At 47.3% G+C, this 22,352-nt stretch overlaps 1 protein-coding gene and 1 pseudogene across 2 annotated transcripts; both read right to left on the bottom strand.

Annotated features, from left to right (window-relative positions):
* Positions 1-507: 507 nt before the first annotated feature.
* LOC133066568 (elongation factor 1-beta-like) lies at positions 508-1,185 on the bottom strand (annotated as a pseudogene).
* Positions 1,071-21,489, bottom strand: ABHD4 (abhydrolase domain containing 4, N-acyl phospholipase B). Of its 2 annotated transcripts, none has more exons than XM_061157772.1 (7): positions 21,349-21,489; positions 17,844-17,932; positions 16,117-16,489; positions 15,815-15,969; positions 13,968-14,079; positions 11,249-11,435; positions 1,071-1,204 (listed from the first exon to the last, which is right to left on the bottom strand). In XM_061157772.1, the coding sequence occupies exons 1-7, from the start codon at positions 21,408-21,410 to the stop codon at positions 1,199-1,201; spliced, it is 984 nt and encodes a 327-aa protein (XP_061013755.1). In that variant the 5' UTR covers positions 21,411-21,489; the 3' UTR covers positions 1,071-1,198. The 2 variants fall into 2 exon arrangements, with proteins under 2 accessions (XP_061013755.1, XP_061013754.1); XM_061157771.1 differs by lacking the exon at positions 1,071-1,204 and adding an exon at positions 9,034-10,441.
* Between the last annotated feature and the right edge of the window lie 863 nt (positions 21,490-22,352).

Genomic DNA, 22,352 nt, shown 5'->3' with positions numbered 1-22,352 from the left:
CATTATTAATTAAGCAATTTGTGCTTTTGAGACCGTGCACCTCAGATGGGTCTTGAACCAACATCTTTTAACTGAGATCATACGCTTGGTCTTAGGACTTAGTAAAGCTTAGGTTCTTGATGTCTTGTCACAGAAAGAATTCAGTTAGAGACAGTGATAGGTAAGGAGTGGACTTAGGAGAAGCATATTCCACAGACAGAGTATGAACTGTCAGAAGGTGAGAGGCCCTAAAATATGGTTGGGTAATTTCATAGGCTAATAAGTGGGAGATTTCCAGGAATTAGGCCACTGCCCATTTTTGGCCTTTCATGATTGGCTTCAGAATTGTCATGACACTGGTGGGTATGTCATTTAGCTTGCTAATGAATTACATGAATGTATAATCAGTCTCAAGGTCCACTGGAAGTTGAATCTTCTGCCATCTTGAGCTGCGTTGTTTCTAACCAGTTTTTTGAGGGTTTTTTGTCTTTCAAACTTTTATTTAAGGGCACTGATCCATGATGGATTTTAGATCTTGCTGAATGCAGCCACGTCCATAGACTGTACATACTCGTCAAAAGCGGTGATCTGCTCCTCCAGCATGTCTGTTCCAACTTTGTCATCCTCAACTACACATTGTATTTGAAGTTTTTTAATGCCATACCCAACCAGAACTAGTTTAGAAGAGCCTCAGACCAAGCTGTCTGCTTGAATGCTTCTGACACATTCCTCCAGTTTTGCCATATCAGTCTCATCATCCCAAGGTTTCATGTCTAATAAGATGGAAGACTTGGAGACAAGTGCTGGTTTTTTGGCTTTCTTTGACTCATACTGGGAAAGGCGTTCTTCTCTTAGCCTCTTGGCTCCTTCACTTTCCTCCTCCTCATCAGATCCAAAGAGGTCACTGTCATCATCATCTTTACTATCTGTAGCTCCTGTTTCTGTGGTGTCTTCTGCATTAGCAGGGCCATACTTGCCCAAAGCTTTCTTCACTCCTGGCAGGCTGGCCTTTTCCTTCTCATAAGATTTGATGTGATTATGCCAACGCAGGGCATGACACAAGTTGGCAGGTGGTAGGCCAGAGATGGCTTCAAATACTGCCACATCTGCTTGTGATGGCACATACCCCTCGATGTAACTCTTGTCCGCCAAGTAGTCGTTGAGCACCTGGAGGCCAGCAGGGCTTTTCAAGTCTCCAAAACCCATGGCGATGGCTAATCTAGAACTGGGAGGCAGCGGAGGAAAAGAGGCGAACAACCAGTCAGCGCCAAGCACTAAGAGGAAAAAAGGCGGTTCTAACCCATTTTTGTCATGTCCTACTGCTATGCCTTTCTTTTAAAGGTTGTTCCCTGCCCCCTTCCCTCCTGTTTCACTTGTAGAACATGCACATATTTATTTATACAAACTTTTATTTTACAAAAATGGGATGGCATTATATGAATTGTCTGCAAATTGATATTCTAAAGTATCTTTCCATGTCAATACCAACAAAACTACATAATTTACTTTTAGATGTCACATTTATAAACAGTGGACACTGAGATTTCTAGTATACTGTTAATGGTGCTAAAATTTATTAGCATAAATTCCTACTCTTAGTTGTTGTTTAGTCGATAAGTTGTGTCCAACTCCTTTGTGACCCCGTGGACTGTAGCCTGTCAGGCTTCTCTTTCCCTGGGATTTCCCAAGCAAGAACACCAGAGTCGGTTGCCATTTCTTCTCCAGGGGATCCTCCTAACCCTGCAATGGAAACTGCATCTCTGGCATTGCAGGCAGGATTTTTTTTACTGCTGAGCCACTAGGGAAGCCCTGATTATCTTGTGATAGAATACAAAAGTTTCTTCCTTATTACAGGGTGACTGCATTTTTATATTCTATATTTATTGATATAGAAAGAATACATGTATACATACATATGTGTTTAAAAATATTTAATGTGGTTATTTCTAGGTAGTGTAATTATGGATGACTTTTAAAATATTTTAATTAATTAATGTATTTATTTATTTTTGGCTGCACCGGGTCTTTGCAGCTGCTCTTGAGCTTTCTCTAGTGGACAGTGGGGGCTACTCTCTAGTTGAGGTTCATGGGCTTCTCATTGTGGTAGCTTCTCTTGTTGCGGTGCTCAGCCTTTATGTGCACGGGCTTCAGTAGTTGCCACTCACAGGCTTAGTTGCTCCAAGGCTTGTGGAATCTTCCTGGACCACGGATCGAATGGATGTCCCCTGTATTGGCAAGTAGAATCCTATCCACTGGACCACCAGGGAAGTCCTGAATGATTTTTTAAAAGTCCTGTTCTCCTTATTGCATTAAAATGAAAATGTTTTGTTCACACAAAAAAGGAAAAATTTCCCGGAACTGAACTTCTGCTCAGGTCGGAGTCCAGTGGAACCATCGCATCTACCTAGGAATGCAAGGAATGAGCCCTAACATTGCATTAGTTTTTTTGGCAGCCTCATCCTTTACCACTTCAAACTGACCTTTCAGTTCACTAAAACCTTCATATTGGTTTAACATTTTCACATGAACTGTGTCCTTGCTTTACTTATTTGGTTCATTTTTCAGTGTAAGAGACTTGTCATTTGTCCCTGCTCATAGTTTGATCACATCAGAAAACAACCAGTGCAATTTTCTGATTGGTGACGGTTTTTTTTTTCCTCAGCAGGATCCTTTGGGGAAACAAAATACTGGAACTTCACACCAGAGAACTAGCTGTCCCTTTTGAGCCCCTCAGGTAATTTTTCTTGGAACATTTTGAAATCTGACTTGAAATCTATAAAAGTTATGTCTGACCATCTTTCTTTGACATTCCAGGAAGTGACAAAAATAAAATAGAAACAGACACAGAGAACAAAGGAGTGGTAGCCAGAGGGGACGGGGTGAGGGAGCAGGTGAAATGGGTGAATGGGATTAAGAGGTACAGACTCCTAGTTAAAAAATAAACAAGTCACGGGGATGTAATGTACAGCATAGGGACTAATGTCAATAATGTAATAATTGTGTTGGTGACAGATGGTTACTAGGCTTATCATGGTGATTATTATATAATGTATAAAAATATCAATCACTATGTTGCATACCTGAAACTAGTATAATATATCAATTATAATTCAATGTAAAAAATTCTAGTAAGTGAAGTTGTCAATAGGGCAAGACTTTACTAGGTGCTTTGCTTCCAGCAGAGGGAGACTTGGAGTTGATGCCCTGATTCTGGGACCTCTGGCACCTTAGTATCTTGCCTTGGAACAGTTTTGCAACCTGAATTTAAAAAGCATCATCCCTCCATGTCTTCCTTTCATCTTGACAGCTATTCTGTAACTCCTCCCAGATGTTATTTTCCTGTCATCCAAATGCTTTCATTTGCAGTTTTGTGATTTCCCTTTGGACTTATATACTAAGTGTTGAATCTTTAATTAGATCTGCTTCCTATGAACACTGTTATCTTTCCATGGTCATCCTCCAGTCATGAGTCCTACATCAACTATTTATCTTCTTGTGAAAAGATTCAAGTTCCTTTCCCATTCTGGTCTTCTCTGATGCAGCACTTCCAGGCTTTAGGATTTTATTAAAGTTAACTAATTACAGGGGAAAATCCCTTGAAATTGATGTATTTGACAAAAAAGAAATGATATTCCCTCTTATTCCAAACAATCTTAGAATGTCACCATTTTTTTCATAAAAGAACATAGCTTAATCTTTGTAGGGTTAGAAAGGATATACTTTCAGAGTTAAAAAGTACCAAAAAATATTATTTCGTTTTAAACCAGAAATCCTTTGTCACGGTCCAGCTCCAGTCTGCAGACTCATGCAGGAAACCACTACTGTAATACCTGTTTGTTTTCTTGTTTGTTTTTCATTTATTTATTTTTTAATTGAAGGATAATTGCTTTATAGAATTTTGTTTTCTATCAAACCTCAACATGAATCAGCCATAGGTGTACATATATTCCTTCCCTTTAGAACCTCCCTCCCATCTCCCTCCCCACCCCACTCCTCTAGGTTGATGCAGAGCCCCTGCTTGAATTCCCTGAGACATACAGCAAATTCCCGTTGGTTTTCTATTTTACATGTGGCAATGTAAGCTTCCATGGTACTCTCTCCATACATCTCGCCCTCTCCTCCCCTCTCCCCATGTCCATAAGTCTGTTCTCTATGTCTGTTTCTCCATTTTAATATTGATTTATTTATTTGGTTCTCCCAGGTCTTAGTTTGGCTTCCCAGGTGGTCCAGTGGTAAAGAATCTGCCTGCCAATGCAGGAGACATAAGAGATGCAGGTTTGATCCTTGGGTTGGGAAGATCTCCTGAAGAAGGAAAGGGCAACCCACTCCAGAATTCTTGCCTGGAAAACTCGATGGGCAGAGGAGCCTGGTGGGCTACAGTCTATGGGTCACAAAGAGTCAGACACGACTGAGTGACTGAACACACACACACACACACACACACACAAACACACAGACAGACACACACAAACATATACACACAGACACAGAGACACACACACACACACAGGTCTTAGTTGCGGCGCACAGGCTGGGATCTTTAGTTGAGGCATGTGAACTCTTAGTTGTGGCATGTAGGATCTAGTTCCTTGACAGGGATTGAACCCTGGCCCCCTGCATTGGGAGCCCAGAGTCCTAGCCACTGGACCACCAAGGAAGTTCCTGTAATACATATTTAGGCAGCTTTAGTTGGACACTTTTCTCTTTCCTTGAAAGTTTTGGGAAGTACATGATGCCCATTTTTTTAGTTACCATATAATTTACCAGAGGTCCATAAATCTTTTGTTATAAGTCACAATCCCTCCCCCAAATCCTGTTCTCTGACCCCATGTCAATTATCAGGTGTTAGCCATGTGCTATTTTTTTTCCAAAGTCAGACTCTTCACACAGAGACAAAAATACCATCCACAACCCCATGTCCTTCAGAGTCATCTTTGTCCCAGGCTTCTTAAGGTTGTATAACTTGTTCTCACATGTATCAACTCAAATACGAGATTGCCTAACTATAACAGACGCCACATCAGGCCTCAGAACACACTGGAGGAAGGAGTATCATTAGCAAGGTCAGGTCTACAGAGCGTTCCTCCTACCCCTTTACAGAATCACCAACCAACAGACTGGGGTCTTGTCTTCCTGGGCTGGAGGAGGGCTCTGTGCATCTGTTGGCATCAATGGATCCTCCTTAATCTAGGAATTCATTATACTCACAAGTGTCAAGCTAGGATTGTCTTTCCTCCTCAACCCTAGAGAAGAGTGGTATTTAGTGGGATAAAGGTAAAGACTTCTCTGGTATAACCATGGTGAACTTAGGTTATGGAAAACAGTCAACATGAGCAAATGAAGAAATGGTTTGTCTTGAGCTATTTCCCCTGGATGGCGTTGGGACTGACCCTCAAAATCTCAAGTACCTCACTTGCTTCTTTCTGCTAGACTAGGACCCTGGGGACTTCCCCCATGGTCCAGTGGTTGAGAGTCTATCTTGCAATGCAGGGCATGTGGGTCTGATCCTTGGTCAGGGAACTAGGATCCCACATGCTGCGGGGCAGCTATGCCCATGCACTGCCACAACTGAAGAGAAGCCCGTTTACTGAAAGTAAGACCTAACACAGCAAATAAATATTTTAAAAAAGAGAGCATTATAGATAGACCAGGACCCTGGTAGAGAGGGTGGAGCTCAGAGAGAAAGGACCCTCTAGACCCCATCTAAGGAGGATTCAGTGTGAACTGATAGGTCACATGATGAGAAAAGTGATGTTTTGCAACAATTATTGCACACTATTATCAGCCAGTAGGATTATTTTCTATCTGGTTACAAACTGTACCTGCAGCTGTGGGCTTTTGGCATGACATGCCAGAGTGAAGAGAGGTATTCATCAAGATTTCACCGCCCTTTTGGCAATGAAGTCAGACTGCATTTTTAGCACACATATTTTGGTGTCTATCCCTGAGGAGGAAGTTATATTTAGCACATTTCCTGCTAGCCACCGAACAGTGCAAGACCTTCTGAGTCTGGAGTTAGTCACAGCCCTTTATGTCTATCTGTGGAAGGCCTCCTTGTAAACTGCTAGGCCTGTGAGGAGCCTGAATTGATAGCGTGAACTGTAACCATAAATCCTTAGAACCCACCAGGAAAGGTGCCGATTGGGTGGTATGTTCATAGTGATTTCTTAGTCCCCGCCCTGGGAAGGTCAGGAAGGCTCCAGTCAGATAGTGTGTGTGTGTGTACACGCTGGCATGCATTCATGTGCTGAGTGTGGTAGTGTAAACAGGGCACTCTGAGAGACCTTCCTCAGACTTAAAAAAAATTTTTTTTTTTAACTAGAGTATCGTTGATTGACAATGTGTTAGTTTCTGTTGTACAGCAAAGTGAATCAGTTATACATATACATGTATCCATTTTTTTTAGATTCTTTTCCCATACAGGTTATTACAGAGTATTGAGAAGAGTTTCCTGTATAACTAGTGTATAGCTATACATTAGTTAATCAATTATTTTCTATATCAATTACAATCTCCCAATTTATCCCCTCCCTCTTTTCTCCCCTGGGAGCCATAAGTTTCTTTTCTACCTCTGTGACTCTATTTCTGTTTTGTAAATTGGTTCATTTGTACTGTCAGATCCTTCTTGTACCTGCTTCTGAGCAATGTGTTTGCACTGTGTTGGAAAATCAGGTCAGTATGTTATGCAGCCTCCCAAAGAGAAGTGGTTCTGGAGCAAACAGGGGATGGACTTTCAGGGCCATAGGCCCTACTTCTCCACATGGATCTCCTGGGTCAAGGGTCAGAGACACAAAATCTCTTAGATCAGTGCCTGCAGACAGGGGGCATCAGAATCTCCCAGGGCATGTGTTTAAATGCAGATGTCACGGTCTAACTCCACACAGGTATACTGAATCAAACTCTGGGGTATACAGTCCAGGAATCTATATTTTAAAAAGTACCCCAAGTTGTTCTGTGATGTGAGCAGCGTTGCTGACTACTGTCTCACTTGGCCTTTTCTCCAAGGGGATGGTAGCGCACTCTGTGTTGACATCAAGTCCTTTTGACTTTGCCTCCTAAACATTTCTTGCATCTTCTATGTGTCCACTAGTTCCTGGCCAAGTCCAGTTCAGTTCAGTTCAGTTCAGTCACTCAGTCGTGTCCGACTCTTCGCGACCCCATGAATTGCAGCACGTCAGGCCTCCCTGTCCATCACAAACTCCCAGAGTTTACTCAAACTCATGTCCATCAAGTCGGTGATGCCATCCAGCCATCTCATCCTCCATCATCCCCTTCTCCTCCTGCCCCCAATCCCTCCCAGATCAGGGTCTTCTCCAATGAGTCAACTCTTCGCATGAGGTGGCCAAAGTACTGGAGTTTCAGCTTCAGCATCAGTCCTTCCAATGAACACCCAGGACTGATCTCCTCTAGGATGGACTGGTTGGATCTCCTTGCAGTCCAAGGGACTCTCAGGAGTCTTCTCCAACACCACAGTTCTAAAGCATCAATTTTTCGGCACTCAACTTTCTTCACAGTCCAACTCTCACATCCATACATGACCACTGGTAAAACCATAGCCCTGACCAGATGGACCTTTGTTGGCAAAGTAATGTCTCTCTTTTTAATATGCTATCTAGGTTGGTCATAACTTTCCTTCCAAGGAGTAAGCGTCTTTTAATTTCATGGCTGCAATCACCATCTGCAGTGCTGCCCGCAACTCTGGCCTGGACCACTGCGGTGGCCTCCAAGCTTCCCCTGCAGGGACTCATCCCCCACCAGTTGGTACTCCACATAGCAGCAGCGAGAGTGGTCATTTCCAGTCTCAGATTCTGTCACACTCCCCCCATTCTGACCTTCACTCCGGTATTTCTTCCCATTGCTTTTAGATGAATATGACATTCTTCTCACAGCCAGAGGCCCGGATCCCCACCCACCTCCCCAGCCTCTTCTCCCAGCCATTGTCCCTGCTAATAGGTATCTCCACAGACCGGCCCCCACCCCCTTCACTGCCCTTCCTTCAGGCTCAGAGGTCATTACCTCTCCAGGTATGCCTTCCCAACCTCTCAGGGGCCACACTTTTCAGTTGCAATTTTATACTGATTGATGTAATAATCTGATTAAACACAAGTTTCCATGTAGAATGTAATTTCTCATGAAGGCAGGGACCATGTTTCTTCACTATCATAGCCTAGTTATCACCAACAGTGATACCTGTTGATACCCCTGGTGATAACAGGCACTGCTGGTAATGATTTGAACATGTTTGGACACTTGGCACACCTCACTTCTCTTGGCTCAATCAAAATAAAAATTTACTGAACAAGAACTAGGCGCCAGACATGCCCCTTATTGCTTAAGCAGCTTGTGGTCTGGGGAGGGGAGACAGGCATGAAACAAGTGACTACAAGTATAAGTTTTACAAAGGGGCATTTGAGTAAGCCACGGAGGCACAGAAGAAGGGGTGCAGGTCTCGTCTGGGGGAGGGGGGGTAGGTCAGTGGAAGGCTTCCCTGCATAATGCATAAGGAACATTTGAACTGAGGTGAGGATGAGTGGTTTCCCTGGTGGCTCAGATGGTAAAGAATCTGCCTGTAATGCAGGAGACCTGGGTTCTATCCCTGGGTCTGGAAGATCCCGTGGAGAAGGGAATGGCAATCCACTCCAGTATTCTTGCCTGGAGAATCCCATGGATAGCGGAGCCTGGCAGGCTGCAGTCTATGAGGTTGCAAAGAGCGGGACACTGCTGAGTGGCTAACATTGAGGGCAAGCAGAACAGGGCATAGGGAGCCATCCGGGTAGAGGCCAAGGTGAACTTCAGATGACAGGGCTATTTAACGGGCAAGTAGGGAGCACTCAGTTCAGCCTAATTCTCTATCCTCTCAAGTGGTTGGCTGAGATGACCTGTGCTGACCTGGAGACTGGGTGGGGTCCAGAGGGCGGATGATGCCCTAAACAGGCTTGTGCATGGATACCTCTCAGGGCCCCTCCTCTGACTCAGACATCACAGGAGAGGTTGTGTATTCAGCACCACCCCCAGCACTCTTGTCAGAGCAATATTAAACATCATCACCATGAGCGGTTTTGATTCATTTCTTTATTAATATAGAAAAGGAGCCCAAGGCAGCTGGACCAGTAGTACAAAGCACCAGGAGTTAATACTATTCTGGTGAAAGAGTTGGCTTTACAAAAGTGAAGAAGTAGGTAGGAGCGACCCTAGTTCTGGGGCCAGGCCCCGCCTACTGCCCAGAACCAGCCCCCGGGAGAGAGTGACAGGTAGGTCGGGGACAGACGAGCTGGAGACCAGAAGGACAGGCAGCGGGGATGGAGGGCCAGGCAGTGAGAACCATCCTGTGGCTGATGAGGACAGGGAACTGCTGGCTGGAGGCTCCCCACTGGACCCTGGGCAGAGGTTCACATGAGCAGGCAAAAAAACCCTGCAGACACTAGAGAGGATGGGGATCCAGACTCAGCTTGGGTTCGAAGGGCCTTCCCTTCTCTCCATCAGGGGTCACTGTTCTCAGTACTACGGGTGGGGCTTCAGGGCCCAAGGCACAGAGGGAGGCCCAGAGGCCTCCCAGTGGGAGAAAGAAGGGGCAGGGAAGGAAGCACTTGAGTGTTCCTGGCTTAGGCAGCCAGGGATGAGACACAGAGCAGGAAAACAGAATCCCCATACAGTGAGGCTGGAATGTGCGGCCAGGTGGGCTTATCCTCAGCCAGGACCAGCCCCGTGGCCTCGATGCCTGCCTCAAACCTTAGCAAACAGAGTCTGCCAAGAGCCCTGAGCTGTTTCTCCATGGACCAGCCATGCCTTGCCCTGCCCTTTGCCTCCTCTGCTAACGAGAGCTTTGGATATGACCTCTTAGGTCATGGGAGCTCCAGGACCTGCTCTTGGTAGTTAAGTGGGAACCAGCCCCAACCAGCCCCTGAACAGAACTGGCATGGGCTGGGGGGCCAGGGATGATGGAGGAGGAAGATGTCCTGCATGGAGCCTCCCCCCTTCGCCCGCAGACACACTCCAGACCTGGGCAAAGAGCCTCTCCTTTGTCTGGGAGAAGCAGCTGCCCTCCCTTGGCACAGGGGGGATGTGGCTTGGTGCAATCCCTTCACAACCGCCACTCGGTGATACCGGCATGGAGAGAATGGGATGGCACTCTACAACCCTTCATGTTCTTCCCCAGGGTGGGGAGCTCAAGGCCTCTTGTGGCTTTTGCCTCCAGCCTTCAGTGTGGGGTCATCGTGCTCTTTCTTCTCCTGTGGTCCTGCCTTGGGGACAGCCTGAGACTCCGCCTGGCTGGCACATGTTAGTCAGTGAGGAAAGGACAGAGGGGTAAGTAAGGAGACAGGAAGGTGAGAGCAACTCTCTGGCTTTCTCCTCGTCCTCCAGGAAGAGCAGCTCAATCGACTGAGTCGCAGATCTCCTCCACCACTGCGTTGAAGATGTGTGGCTGGTCTGCGTACACGTGATGTGAGGCACCCTCGATCTCCTATGGAGGGAGGACCCCACCAGAGGCAGGATGGCCCTTTATTCTAGGCACTGGAAAGCTGCCACACCATTTCTTTTTCTTGTAAACCTGCTTGCCTGTTGCCCGTAAGCACGTATTTTATCTAAGACAACTGTCCACCTTTCTCCCCGTATCTTGGCACTTCCCAGTGGCAACCAGTGAATCCCAATGTCTCATCCCTACTGCTCCTATGGTCCCTGATTGTATCTTTCCTTCCACGCTAGCCCCACCATGCTCATATCATCCACAGGTTCGATATCCAGGGCCCCTGAGGCACCAGACTAAGTAAGCACGAAGTGAAAATCCTTCAGTCCTGTCCAACTCTTTGTGATCCCATGGACTATAGCCCGCCAGGCTCGTCTGTCCATGGACTTCTCCAGGCAAGAATACTGGAGTGGATAGCCATAAGTAAGCACACTCCTTAGCAAGTGAAGGTGGAGGCAGGAGAATGGTGGGAAGGCTTCTTGACAGCCTCTATTGTACCCAGCTCTGATTTGGAGTGAGAATTACAGGGGAAGAGGAGCAGCATGCTCCCTATGCCTGACTACTGGACAAGAACTTGCCTTTTAGCTTGACTGGCTACACAGAAGTGAGGAACCCTGAATTATGATATTACAGAGAGCCAACCCTTTCAAATTCATGACCCGATCTCAACCTTTCCACTCCTCTTTCTCCCTGACTCTCCCATCACCCTTCGCTACCTGGTCTCGTAGCTACACTGAGTCAATCAACATGTGCTGCATGTTGCGAGATTCCCACCTCAGTCTGTCCCCTCTGGTGGAAACGTACCAAGTCTCGGACGTAGGAATCCGGCCGCTGCAGCTTCACCTTTTTTCCCGTGCTGGTGTCTATCCAGGTGTTGGCCCCATAGATCATGGTGATGGGCACATCTTTTCGAATCAAGTGAATTCGCTCTAACATGGGGCGCCGGGCCCAGCCGAAGGACTCCATCATGGCTTTGAATGCCGTCTCCCCACTGGTAAAGCCAAACAGGTGAGGCGATGAGTAAATGTCACAGCATAAAATGTCAATTTGTGGGTCTCTCGGAGGCTGGGGCAGTATCTTTGGCATCTTTTTGTTTACCTCAGAGCCCAACACTAGGCTCATTAAATATTAGGAAGATGACGAGACAGGACTGAATCTCCAGAGGGTCCGGACACAGATGAGGTAGGAGGGACACACTTGTGAAAACCCCATGGCACTGAGGATTGTCCACTAGCATAGCAGGTTAATATGTATTTAACAGCTATTGATGTGGCAGCTCTGGGCGGAGGGTGGGCACATACGAACAAGACACATGCAGTACCTGCCCTCCCGGAGTTCCCATTTTCCTCATCCTTCAGGCATTACATAATGAACTACAGGATTAACTTAACTTCACATTTCCCAAGAATTATGAAAGGGTGGTGGAGTTCTAGGAGAACACAGACTAGGGAGTTGGCTGGCTGGGGCTGGAGGAGAGGGTCGAAGAGTTCCTTGAGGTGGGCTCTGAAGGGCAAGAACTACAGAAGCACAGAGGGTTAACTGAGGAGACTGGGGAATGAGACGTCAGTCTTTCGAGGACCCAGGGGGAGCAGCAGTTTGTGCTACCTGAAAAGCAATGACGGCCAATCTAATCTACTTTGCTCCCTGGTCTTTCAGAGGTCATGTCGGGAGGGGTCTGCAAGGCTGGAGGGGAATGCAGCTGTCTGGACGGCTCTGTCACTTCTGTGGGAAGCAGGAAAGGCTGGGGTGACTGGCACCCAGCAGGCTCGGTCTGTTTGGGGGTTATGTCCCCAGTCTCCTTAGCATCCCTGAGATGAAGGGGAGCCTGAGTCCTGCACGGGTCACCAGAAAGAGTCCTTTCCTAAGACACTGCAGCACAGTGGAACAGTCATGGACTCTGGAGTCAGAGAGATATACCTGCAAATCCTGGTTCTACTTTCTTAGCAAGTCGTGGAACCAGAATATACCTTAGTTCTCTCATCTACAAACTGGAGAGAAATTATACCCACTTTTTGAGGTCATTATGGGGAAAATGAAAATATGTACAAAGCCCCAAGTTTAATGAAGCGAAGTAGGTATCCCACCCCCCAGATATTATTCTTTTGCTAAATTATATGTTTTCCAAGGGAATGGTAACAGTTACCATGAACTCAAGATTACAACTCAAAAAGACTCAGGGGCTTATAAAACTGAGTGATGGTGTTTAGGGGAAGCGGCTGGTTATCACCAACATCATCTCTGCTTCTTCCAGGACCTGAGTGAGTTGTGTGACTACATACTCTGTGGCTTAGATGGGAGGCCATTCATTATACTGAAGAGGACTGAGGCTGGGGAATGCTCTGAGGAAAGGACTAGGGGTGGGCCTGCAAGGCCTCAGAGGGTATGAGACTGGCACCAAGCCCAGTTGAGAGGGGTCACGAGCAGGAAGCTGATTCGACTGTCGAACTGAGTTTCTAGACTGCTGTTTAAGCAGGGCCCTTCCATCAGTTGAGCTTCTGAGGAATGCTGGATGGACAGTTCCCACGCTGCCTGAAAGCAGTCTGAATTTGAGGTTAATGCTCAGACAGTGCTATTGGAATGCAAAGTCCCAGTTGCTTCACAGCTTTGGACTGAACAGGCCTGAAATGAGGCAGGGCAATGCTGCTGCTCCCAGTGATCTTGGCTTGCCTGCGATGCCTCCCAGCAGCTTGGGGTGAAGTCCCCACAGAGGTGGTGCCTCATGGTATCAGCAGCTCACATGGCACTGCCCAAGGGAAGATTACCTCCTTGACTCCGCCCTGGCTGGCGGCTGCCAAGACTGCGGATCACAGGGTACGGGCCAGGGGCCCACTGTCTGAGTTGTCACAAACATCAGCTTGTTGAGATTCTGGGGACATCCTCAATTCTCCAAAAGACAGAAAAGGCATTCCTATCCCAACAGTAAGTATTTCAATGTGCACAAACATTAAGTTTTAGAATGTATAATCTTTCCATCAGCAATTCTATTTGTAGGAATGTAGCCTAGAGGTACAGTCAGACGTGTGCCAAGGAAGATATACAAGGAGGCTCTCTGAAGCAATATCACATGATATCTCAGACAGAAAATAACAAGAAAATGAGGGAATTACAGGTCTGGGACAGGAGAGGACTTGCTTTCTTTCTTTTCCTTTACAAAAACACCATGTTCATAATACTTCTTCAGTTAAAAAAAAAAAAAAAAAGATCTTTGCAAATGTTTTCCAGACTCTTTGCCTGTCAGGCCAACTGCTTACTTCCAGGGAAGAGTAAGGGTCTTCCTCTATAGAGACAGGTGGTATGTTTAATTAATCTGTTATCTTCTCCATCCCTTTTTTGCCTATCCCTGGGGAAATCTCTGGAAATAAGCACACCTGCTAATGCCTACGTTCCCCTAAGTGGATGAGAGCTCTGTGGAAGAAAAAAATACAGCACAGACTGATCTTGGGATAGTTCTGGAGTTTTCCAGCAGCTGGAGTTTTAGGTCCAAACCCATTGATGTTGAGCTGACTCCCAGAGCTGCCCTCACCTGGGATTCTGTGCATTGCAGTGGTAGATATACTCTGATATAGTATCATCATCAAAGAAGTCCGCAAACTTGCGCTTGAAGTCCGGTCGGAATCGCTGTACCAGGCCGGGCCCTAGGAGGGAACAGAATGTGGAGGGGCCAGTTTGAGTGGGGAGGAAAGACCCCTGTCATTGTATGTTTTAACAACTTTAACCAAACATTATTTCTCTTAAGGGTTTGTTTGCTTTGTAAACTTAAGGTTATAGTGACAGAGCATGTTAAGTCTTTTGGGAAGCTCCAGGTAACTACAAATGAGAGTCAGTTAGTTGCCAAAGAATTTGGACAGTCTAAGGTCACTGAGGAACCAGATTATTTGCAGCTCAATGAAATCCCAAGATCCTTTCCTCCAAGGATCACAACCCCACAAGAGTCCATGGTTGAGATGCTTTGCTTTTATGGTCTGATCTATGTTCTCTTTCTCCCTGAGAGCATGTATGGCCTTTTAATCTTTGAAGGTAGTGGATGAAACCAAGAGCCCTCTCAGGTTCAGGCCTGTAACAGAATACAAGTGATGAGGTAAACCTAACACTGGCATCTCAGACTCAGGGCAAAGTTTTAGAGAAATCTGTTCCTTCCACCTTTCTTTAAACAGTCCATACACAAGCAGTTTAGGGCACTTGAAACACATTGTAAAAATTGAGCCTAGTCATCAGCTTCTGGCCTCTCTCCCTCTTCCAGTCTGCTCTCTCTGTGTGAGGAGGGGTGAGAGGGAGGCATGGCAGGATCTCCTGGGCACTAGCCCTCCTCCATGGCTGCCAGCCACCTGCCCCTACCATACTAGCTCTGATGTCTATGCATGGCCCCGGCCAGAGGCAAGTCCTGAAATGGGGACAGTGGTTAGAACAGGGCTCCTGCCTGGAGGACTATGGAAGGTCTGCTGGAGTGCACAGTGCTGGGTACCCTAAGAAGACCAGTCCTCTGCCCATTTAGTACCCTTTGGCACCTGTGTCTCTTGTTTTCCTTCCTTTCTCCCCAGACTCCTACCTTCTGCTCAAATGCTCACTTTTCTCTTTTACCCAGAGTCATTCTGTTTCTCTTGGTGGGCCTAGAGAGACAACTCTTATTCGGCCACTAGCAGTTAACTCCTAATAATTGGCTGCTGAACATTACTGTGTATATATAAGCCATCAGTGCAAGACAGCGTTGCCCACCTTTACCATAAAGGGAAGCTGCTTTTGCTTCATTAAAAGGCTCCTCTCCAGACAGGAAGGTGCCGGCAGTGTGAGGTCAGAAGCCTGGGGCTACTAAATCTAGGCACTCTGGCTGCCCCACCTCCTTCCTCCCTTCACTCACAGGATTTGCTAACAGCTACTAAGTGGGGATGTGGTGTCTGACTGGGGTAGGGCATGGTGTAGAGGGGCTTGCCTGCCTCTGTAGCTGATGCTGGAGGCTCTGGTTCTGACCTCTCCTGGAAGCAGATGCTGGGTGAGCTACAGAGATGGGATCCATAGTGACCACGCTGAAACACCAACAGCTGCCCCAAACCCACACATGTAGCATAAAAGCTCAGCAGAGGAAGAGTTGCCTCGTAATCCCTTTCTCTCTCTCTGGGGCACAGAGTACAAGTTCTGCTCCATCTGTCTCTTGAATAGAAAAGATTTTTCCATGCAGATAAAGGGGGGAAGAAAACCTTCTGAAACTGCCGACCAAGACATCTGGTGCAGATGAACAGCTTTAAATAATAATGCTAGGATTATTCCCATTTTTCATGAACAAAAGGGGATGGTAAGTGTCCAGACACAGGGGGGCTTCTAGAATGGGACAGTTGTGGTTGGAGGAGACAGTTTCTTCATCTGCAGGCTACTCACCCCAGGGCCCAGCGACTCGAAGAACAGCCAGTGGATTGGAACGCCCTAGGACAGAGGCCACAGCCTTGACCCAGGTCGGGGGTGCACGGATCTGACTGGGGTCAGTTGGTCGGAGGGGAAAGCCCCATGGGTCCACCAGGATGAGGTGTTTAACTCTAAAGGAGGAAAAGGGAGAAGACAAGTTTTCTTTCCTTGAAGGTACCATAGCCCTTAAGTTGCCCAGGAAGAGAACAACTGGAAATGGGTAATGGAAGATTCCCAGCAAGGCACTGTTGTGATGGAGACAGGTGGCTCCTCCTTACCTGTCAGGGTACTTGATCGAGTAGGAAGTGGCCAGGAATCCTCCCAGACTGTGCCCTAGGAGAATCATACTGGGGATCCCCATGCTCTCCCGCCACGTTTCTATTGAGGTCACAAACTCGTCCTCGGCCCCCTCTGGATCCCTTGGGAACGTTGGCCTCGAGCTTCGCCCGAAGCCTAGCAGATCGAAGGTATGTAGCGTGCGGCGGGTGCTCAGTGAATCCATGTTGAGGATCCAGAGGCCCACACCGCCCCCGAAGCCGTGCACCATCACCAGTGGGGTGCGGTCCCTGAGCTCAGGGCTCACTGTCACTGTCCAGATCTTGTTCTGGTTTGGGAGGGACACATATCGAGCCAGGAACTTGTTCTGGAGGCCTGGGGAGAGGGGGTACAGGGCAGAGGGATAAGACTATGTGCTGACCGCATCATCTTTTTGCTTGGACTCCCACTTTTCAGCTCTCTCTCATCCCCAAACCCTTCCTGGCCTCTCTCACCTTTCCTTTTACAACTCTCTGATCATACAGCCTAAGAGTTCAACTCCAAGTACATTTTGTAGATGTCTAGTGTTAGCAGTCTTAATTGCTCAGTCGTGTCTGATTCTGCCACCTCACGAACTGTAGCCTGCCAGGCTCCTCTGTCATTGGATTCTCCAGGCAAAAATACTGGAGTGGATTGCCATTCCCTTCTCCAGAGGACAGGGACTGAACCTGGGTCTCCTGCATTGCAAGCAGATTCTCTACTGTTTGAGCTACAGGGAAGATCCTTGTAGATGTCTAATCTGTAGGCATTAAGAGGGGCCATCATATTCCCTGGGCTCCCTTTGGGTCCAGGGCAGAAGTGACCCCACAGAGCTCTGGCATTCATCACTCTTGTACTTGTATATGCCTGGGGCTTGATCGAGGGAGAGTGTGTCCTCACTGAGGGTATCTGGGAGGGTCAAGCCAGGTCCCTCTTAGGGAAAGATGAAGGTGGGCAGTGTTTGCTCTGCCGGCGTGAAGGCAGTCACACAACAGAGCACCTGAGGTAAGTCACATGGATTTCAGACAGAGGCCTGAAAACTGACTGTTCTGTGGTTGTACTTACTCAGGCTCATAAGAGAGAGGGTAGCTATGGCTAGGGCAGAGGGTGCAGGGCAGGAAAGATCATATGAGAAATATGGGAAGATGGGGCCCAAGGGTCTTGTTTGAGTTGGTGGCTGATGGTGCTCCTAGGGGGATGCCCTGACCCCACAGAACATTGCCTAGGAGAACTGGCCAGTGGGAGTGCCCAACTACTCTGGTAACTGGATGATGGGGAGGGGTGGCTTATTGGGTAGAATACAAGGAACAGTATTATTAGAGAATATAGGATTGCTGGTCCTTGGCTAGGAAGGTGGTAAATCTAAGAAGTGTTTGTCTGATGAGAAAGGGAGAGATGGAAAAAAAATAAGAGAAGCAAGAAGTGAATGTGTATTTGTACACACTGTGTATTAATAGCTGGTACAGGGTTTGAGGTGAAGTTGTAGGATGTGGCAGAAACCAGCATGCTGGACAGCGTGGGAGATGTTAAGGAACCGCTATCATAGAATGTGTGCCCTCTGCACAAATTGCTTCCCTCCAATCATGGACATCCCTTCCTTCTACATCGAGCATTGTCAACCAGGAATCAGTGGGCTCACTGGGCCAGGCTCTGGGAAGACCCTGTATTCTGGGGCTCCCGAGGGAGGTGGCACAAGCCACTTTCTACTTACACTGGAGGATCCTGGCTTCTACATTCTTCAGTTGAGACATGGAAGTGGGGCGCCAAGTGGGCAGCCAGCTGCTCAGCCAGCCTTGAGGCCTGGGACAGGAACACACAGAAACATTCACTAGCAATATTGCAAACATTGATACCCCCAGTCTTGCTGGCAGTTACAAAAGAGTTATCAGGGTGCAGGGTGTTTCCCAGGCTCAGGAAACCTACCCCTGTGGCAGTCAGCAATTCCCTGGCTGCCTGATAAACTGTTACTCTTCTCTGGTAAATGGTTATTAGCAACAACATACCTTTTGTTTCAACAGATACTCAGAATACTATGTGTACAGCACTTTACAGTTTATAAAGCCCTTTCACTTTTTTTTTTTTTAATCTCATTTGAGCTTTACAACTCCCCTTTGTTACTGGTTATTATAATGTTCAAGGAGGTTACGGGGGAGGGGGTGGGGAGAGGCAAGCTTTTAACTAATGTTTCAGTTCTCCTTTGCCATCCCTAGGACTGTATGTTCCTTTAGAGTAGGACAAATTCCCATGCCACCTGCCCTCCTGGCAGAGTACCAGGGTTGCTGTATGCCTTCTTCCCAGCCCCTGGGAGTCCAGAGCACTCTGTCAGTGGCCAGTGGGGCTCTCAGGCAATCAGTCCAGACTTGAATGATGTGTTGGGATAGGCAGGGAGTAGGAGGAGGGAGACCTGGGTTCAAACTCAGTTTTGATTCCCTGATAGGACACATGTTGCCTCTGGCCTTGTTTCCAGATTATAAAATGAGTAGAAAGCTCACCACCAATGGCTTGCAGTAAAACAGGTAAGATAACCTATCTTGTTTTCTACTTTACACCCAGGGGACTTTAATTCATTGCAGGGTACAGGTGGAAAGTACCAGTGTTAGAGTAATTTTTTTAAAACCCTAGATTTACGTCATAGTAATGTCATTTATGAGAAGAATGGTGTTGGCCTGATAAATAACCTGTCTTTGAGTATCCAGCTATGAAAGGAATCTCATAAGGTGCCTGGGATAAAACAGATGCTCAGTGAATCGCTTTTGTTATTCCTTTTCTACCCCATATTTCTCTTTCCTTGAACTCTGCCTAGATAAAGTGGATTTCAGGATGGACACTACCAGCTATAGGAAGGGCCTGTAAACATCATAATAGTCAAGCAGGGACATTCTGTGAAGGAGTGAGGGCAACTACTACTAATCCCCTCTCGCTACACACTGGGCACCGTGCTGCATCATTTGAAATGCAGCATTTTAGATTAGGCTAATTCCTTAGAAATCTAGTCCAGCCTCTTAATTTAACAGATGAGCAAAGTGATGCCCAAACAGACCATACATCTAGTTAGAAAAAGAAGCAGAACCAGGACCTGGATCTCAAATCCAGGTTTCAGGAATTCCCTGATGGTCCAGTGGTTAGGACTCTGTGCTTTCACTGCTGAGAAACAAGGCCAAAAAAAAAAAAAAAAAAAAAGTCAAATCCAGGTTTCTCCTTGTGTTTCCTCTGGACATTCCAGCCTCAGCTTTTTAAGGTCACACATGGATACTCCAATATACAAGCAGTTTTACACTTGCCTGCTTTCTGAAAGGACATGTGACCTAAAGCCAGAGGTCAGAGTTCTAATCCTGGCACCACTACTCACCAGCCAGGTGAGTATACACACACACACACACACACACACACACACACACACAATGCCCTTAGCACATTATTTAGCCCTTCTCTGTCAGAGTTTCCTCATCTTTAAAAGGGAGGTAATAATAGTATCTACTTCATAGGGTTGTCATAAAGATCGAATAAATTAAAGCACAGAATAATGCCTAGCACAATACACACTCTCATAAATGTTCTTTCCCCTGGCCAAATCATAAACTATCCATATTCTGTGCTTTTCAAGTAGCAAATCTCAGTTACTCAAATCTTAAGAGGTTTGAATTACCGAGGCTGCAGCTGAAACTTGTCTGTCAATGGCTTTAGTCAGATGAGAGCTGTTAGTCTCAATCCTATGAAGACTCAGAACCCTTCAAAAATCCACTGGAATTCATTACAGGCTTGAGTGCGGGCACCAAGACCACAGAATGTTGCTGGTCTTAGGAGACAGACTTTCTCTCCATCCTACAGAAACTGTGACAAGTCAGAGCATGTCATCTGGAACCCACATGGCCTCGTATCTGCCCAAAGTAGCACTCAGGAGAGATGCTGTCCCAAGGAACAGCATCATGGGCTGCTCTGCAGAGATCCTCAGATATCCCGCCTTTCTTCTTCACCAAAAATGCTACCAGTAAAGTGCTGGAAATAGCACCTGGCACACTATCTGCTCAGTACCACTGGGGAGATAAGAAGGCCTGGGGTGGGGAACTGAGACAAGAAGCAAAGTGGCCCCTTAGCCACAAGCTTAGCCTGACTGGGGTGGTCTCATCCCTCTAGGGTCAAGGGATCTTTACCCTGATGGTGGGTGAGGCAGAAGAGGTTCTGTGCTGCGTAAGAAGCCTGTTCTAGACCTCTGTGATATTGGGGTCTAACTTCTTTGGACACTGGATTCTTCATTTGTAAAAAGAAACTGCACTGACTGAAAATCAACTCTAATATTCTGTGTTTCCTTAAGTCATTGTAGATATTGTAAATTTCCTCTTGAAAGCATCATTTTGGAAAGTACCACTCTCCTTGGCAGTTCCTTCAAGCCTGTCACAACGTTATTAGTTTTGCAAGCAGCTCCAAAATGGGGGGAACACGGGATTCAGGAAAGGCCCAGTTCTGGTATAACCCTGGCTTGGGTGGAAGCTGAGTCATTCTCCAAGCAACTTTTCCTTGTTCCTATCAGACGGTGAACTGCTTGCCACACCACCTACAGGTGGCATCCCAAACTTGATGTCATTGAGATCGCGGTAACAAAATCCAAAAGCTCTAATACTGAAACCGTAGCATTAAGGAGATTGTTAATGATGATTAAAAACTATCAACTAGGATTGCTGGCGAATTAAGCGCCTCGCTGGGCGAAAGCTAAAGGAACTTGCAAGCCTATTAACCCAGACCAATCCCAGCCCAGGGGAGCCCTCTCTCCGCTTTCCAAGCCTTCGCGTTGCGGGGCTAAGCGATGCTCTTCCCACACCTCCGACTCGCGTCCGGGAGCAAACGCAGACTAGCAGCAGAGCTGGCTGCTACCCCCGCACCCGCGTCCACACACGCTTGCTTTGAGGGATCTGAGACATCACCACTAAATCTAATCCCAGGGTGCAGGCACTAGAGGGGAGCAAGATCGCCGAGACTAAAGTGGAAAGTCAGAATCGCCGGGCTGCAGGCAAGCGTTATCTTCCATCGTTCCCTCGGCTCTGCGGCCGCAGCTCCTGGGCTAAAGCAAAGCAAGCAGACGCAGCCCCCAGCCCTCCCCGGAAGCCGACCTGGAAACGAAAGGAGGGAAGATGTCTAAAACTCTTCCTCAGCCACAGACAGTCCCAGGTTCACGGCCCCGAGAAAGAGAGAGAGAGAGAAAAGAGACAAGGTTAACTCACTGCTGGTCCAGATCATCGGCCATAGTAAACAAGCCCTGCCGGGTCGAGCTGAGCCAGCCCATCCCTCCGCCTGACGCCAGCACCAGCTGACCCAGAAAAGGGTCGGATAACAAAGTGGGGCGTGGTCAGCGCCGCGGCCGGGGAGGCGGGGTCGCAGGACTCGGGCTGGGCCAGCCGGGACACGTGAGCTGTCTCTGAGCCCCGACCGCAGTCCCGCCACACATTTGGGGACAGCGAGGGAGGTAAGTAGTACTGAAACTACGAGTTCCTCCGTCAAACCTCCATTCTCTGATAAGTAAAAGGTAACAGAATTACCCCTGCCCGCTCCCACACACTCTTCCCTATTACAGACCCCCGCCCCCCAGGTCCTCTCCTTAGCGTTCCTTCTAACCAGATGCTTAAGATGTTTGTGGACACAGTACCAACGGTGGAACGCTCCTACGAAGGGCCTGGGAGCTTGTGGCCCAAGTAGACTGCTAGAGTTTGTAAATAAAACTAGGACGCCTAGTTAAGGTTGGATTTCAGATAAACACCAACTACTTTTTTAGAGTAAGTCTGTCCTGTGCAATATGTGGGACATAACTGAGCATCTTGTATTTTATTTGGCCACCCCAAACTTAAGCCACGCCAGCCAAGATGAGCATTCCTCAACCCCGGGGATGTCTTTGGCCCCAGCCTGGTTCTCAGGAACAAGGTGGCTCAACCTCAGGTCTCCCTCAGTTTGGACGATCCCTGCCTCCACTCCCCGCAGGAGGGAAGTTGAAGGACTAACCTGTAAAGCTGGGTCGGTTTTAAGTAGCTGGAATGGGGGCGGGTGGTAAGGGGGAGAGAGGTCCTGATGGTTTGCTCAGCAGAGGAGCCAAATCTTAAGGCTGGCTGGCTCCAGAACTTACCTGAACTGGATAACAAGGCCTGATGTCCCTGGAGCCGGCATCCTCTTTTGTTTATTTATTTATTTATTAAATTTATTTATTTTTTCCGGCATCCTCTTGATAAGCTTAAAA

This window comes from Dama dama, chromosome 12, assembly GCF_033118175.1.
Source record: "Dama dama isolate Ldn47 chromosome 12, ASM3311817v1, whole genome shotgun sequence".
Classification (NCBI taxonomy): Eukaryota; Metazoa; Chordata; class Mammalia; order Artiodactyla; family Cervidae; genus Dama; species Dama dama.
The sequence above is the reverse complement of the archived record's forward strand: the minus strand, read 5'-3'. Positions and strand labels throughout refer to the sequence as shown.

Excerpts from the sequence above, each read along its gene's own strand:
- ABHD4 (XM_061157771.1), bottom strand. The coding sequence starts at position 21,410 with ATGGGCTGGCTCAGCTCGACCCGGCAGGGCTTGTTTACTATGGCCGAT. Across the intron at positions 17,933-21,348 it reads GCCGATGATCTGGACCAGCA|GCCTCAAGGCTGGCTGAGCA; the intron begins GTGAGTTAACCT and ends TTCCTGTCCCAG. Across the intron at positions 10,442-11,248 it reads ATTCCTACGTCCGAGACTTG|GAGATCGAGGGTGCCTCACA; the intron begins GTACGTTTCCAC and ends CTCCCTCCATAG.